General features: G+C 52.7%; 1 protein-coding gene across 1 annotated transcript in view; it reads left to right on the top strand.

The window, feature by feature from the left end:
* Positions 1-3162, top strand: part of LOC103089094 (molybdenum cofactor biosynthesis protein 1) — a 36226-nt gene that overhangs the window by 7856 nt on the left and 25208 nt on the right. Inside the window, exon 3 of the mRNA XM_007458181.1 lies at positions 1136-1303. Coding sequence (XP_007458243.1) covers positions 1136-1303 — 168 coding nt within the window. The remainder of the gene's footprint in view (positions 1-1135; positions 1304-3162) is intronic.

The following is a 3162-nucleotide window of genomic DNA, read 5'->3' as shown; positions in this document are numbered from 1 at the left end:
CTCTTTCCCCTCCCTCCTGTTTCCTTGCGGTCCCCACGGTTCAGGATGTGGCATGGGGACTGCTGGACGGTGTAAACAAGTAAGATAGGCAGCAGTGCCAGCTATAAAGACACCCCAACCCCAGTCCCATGAGACAAGTTGGGGCCAGGCTAGTACACAGAGTCCTTGTTTCATAACCCCACGGAGTGCTCTGGGCCAGATCCACCGCTGGAGGGGCTTCCGAAGCGTGTTTGTCCATCTGTCCTGCCTTCCTTTCACTGTAGCTCACAATAAGAAATATATTTACTTCATGGCCCAGTAAATAGTGCATGTGTAGTAAATGTTTAACCAAACGATACTCATTACGTGCAGTACTGATGTTCTGACGTTGTTACCTGATCTGTTCCATCTTAAAAGACCAATTCTGGGCCCTTCACTGATTTGACTGAATGACCCCCTAGCGGATCCTGACCACTGGTACTGATTAAACCCGTACCATGGGAACTGATGGGAGGAGGTTGTGCCCCCCTCACTGGCCAGGGCTCGCCTCATTTATCCCCTTCTGCTACCTCGCCCTGAACAGGTGGTACCTCAGTTTTCCAACCTGTGAAATGGGACTGATGATCGCCTGTAGGAGACAAACTGGGTGTGAGAACGTATGTAGCCACAGAGGAGAGCAGCTTTGCCCAGGCCAGGGAGCACCTCCCAGCCTCCTTCACCTTAGGACACATAGAGAAGGGTCCCTGTTTGTCAAAACCAGATGAAATGAAGGAGATGAATGATGGCAGAAGCAATGGGCCCAGGGCCCTGGCCTTCCAGGCAGGCCCCGCCCAGCGGCCCCTCACTGAGGGGCCATTGTCTCGGCCTGCCCTACCTCCAGCCAGGCTGAGCTGTCAGCCTCATTTATCATCTTTAAGCCCTGAGGGACAGCAAGGCCAGTTGGGGAAGGGGTGTTAAATTTTGTAGGTGAGAGTGGTGAGCCCCAAAGAGAATCTGGCCTAGGGTTTGTGCCACCTCATACTTGGCCGGGTCTTTCCTCATGGCTGGGGTGGGGTTCAGGAGACACTTGTGGCCTGGTGCGGGAGTTGGGACTGGTGACATCGCAGCCTGACCGCTGCAGTCACTTCCTTCCTCCACATCCCCTCCCTCCCCTCAGGTCAATACTGCATGCCCGAGGAGGGTGTCCCTCTGACCCCCAAGGCAGACCTGCTGACCACAGAGGAGATCCTAACCCTGGCCCGCCTCTTTGTGAAAGAAGGTGTAGACAAGATCCGACTCACGGGCGGGGAGCCGCTCATTCGGCCGGACGTGGTGGACATCGTGGGTGAGTTGACAAAAGTCATCACCACCTCTCCCAGCTTGTGCCTCCTCCAGCTGGGCTCCAATATTAATATCAGAAGCTAACACTCCTTTCGGCATTATGCTCACAGAGTCCTACGCCTTCTGAGACAGGTACCATTACTGTTCCCATTTTGTAAAGAATTGAGGCACAAAGAAGTTCAATAACTTGCCCAAGGTCACAAAGCTAGTAAGTGCCAGGGCCCAGTGGTTTGATGTCAAATTTAGACTAAAGTCCTCACCAGGGCTTGGAGGCCCACGTGATCTTGTTCCCGTTAATCGCAGAGACCTCTCTCCTGCCGCTTGGCCTCCATCCTCCCCTGCATTCATGCTGCCGGGCCTTTGCACATGCTGTTCCCTTTGCCAGGAGCACGGGGCTCCCTGCCTGCCTCATTCAGGGGTCTGCTCCAGTGTCGTCTCCTTGGGGAGACCTCCTTGGCTGCTCTGTCTAAATTCCCCCTCACATACCCCAGCTGCTCTGTCTCCCAGGAGTTGGCACAGTACAGACCATGGACCAAAACCGGGCCACCACCTGTGTGTGTGTGACCTGCAAGCTAAGAATAGTTTCTATATTTCTAAATGATTGAAAAAGAAAATCAAAAGAATAACATTTGTGGCACTTGAAAAAGAAAATCAAAAGAATAGCATTTGTGGCGCTTGAAAAAGAAAATCAAAAGAATAACATTTGTGGCACTTGAAAATTATATGAAATTTAAAATTCACTGTCCATTAATAAAGTTTTATTGGCACATAGCCACACCCACTCATTTACATATCTCCCCTGTTGCAGAGCTAAGTTGCCACAAAGACCATATGGCCAGCAAAGCCAAAAGTGTTTACTGTCTGGCCTTTTAACAGAAAAAGTGTGGCGATCCTACTCTACCACGCGGTGTTATTTGGTTGGTTTTTGTCTGTCTCCTCATTAACTAGCATGAAAGCTCTCATGGAGCTGGGTAGGTTCTGTTCACAGCTGTGTTTCGAGCACCTAGGGAAGCGCCTGACGGTGGCTCACTGGTGTTTGCTGAATGAGTGAAGGTGGTTCGAAATACGATCTCTGAAGGATGACGTGTCCACATGTGAATCTCAGCTGTACCTCATACTAGTAGTATATCTTTTTCTTTCTTTCTTTTTTTTTTTTTTTTGTGGTACACGGGCCTCTCACTGTTGTGGCCTCTCCTGTTGCGGAGCACAGGCTCCGGACGCGCAGGCTCAGCGGCCATGGCTCACGGGCCCAGCCGTTCCGCAGCATGTGGGATCTTCCCGGACCGGGGCACGAACCTGTGTCCCTTGCATCGGCAGGCGGACTCTCAACCACTGCGCCACCAGGGAAGCCCTAGTAGTATATCTTGAGCAACTTTTAAAGTCTGTCCTAAGCCTTCAGACAGGGTAACCTACCTTATAGGGTGGACCTTGGGAGGAAATGAGAAGGAAATGCCCAGCTAGTGGCGAGTGCTGTGTGTGGCCCAGCAGAGCCTCTTGCCATAGGCTGGTTCTAAGCCCTGAGGTCAGGCAGAGACCATGAGCATTTAATTGTAAAAGATGGAATCCGAGGAAAATAAGTTTCCATGTTCTTGACTGCCGAGGCCCCGGCTCCAGCTGCTCGGGGTGGGATCTCCCAGCCCCCATCTCTCTGCCTCACTTGCTGGTTCAGTAAACGTTCTTTGGAACGCCTTCTTACGTGCCCGGCACTGTGCTGGCGTCAGAGGGGAGTGAGCTGCAGGCTCTGCCTTCCGGGACCCCCAACCCATTGGCGGAAGCAGCCCCTGGAGCCTGCCGCCATCTGGTGAGGAGCCCAGGTGCTGTGGGAGCCCCAAGGAGGGGCCCAGGGACCCCTGCAAGCTCTTT

Source organism: Lipotes vexillifer, unplaced genomic scaffold (assembly GCF_000442215.2).
Source record: "Lipotes vexillifer unplaced genomic scaffold, Lipotes_vexillifer_v1.1 scaffold4, whole genome shotgun sequence".
Classification (NCBI taxonomy): Eukaryota; Metazoa; Chordata; class Mammalia; order Artiodactyla; family Lipotidae; genus Lipotes; species Lipotes vexillifer.
The sequence above is the reverse complement of the archived record's forward strand: the minus strand, read 5'-3'. Positions and strand labels throughout refer to the sequence as shown.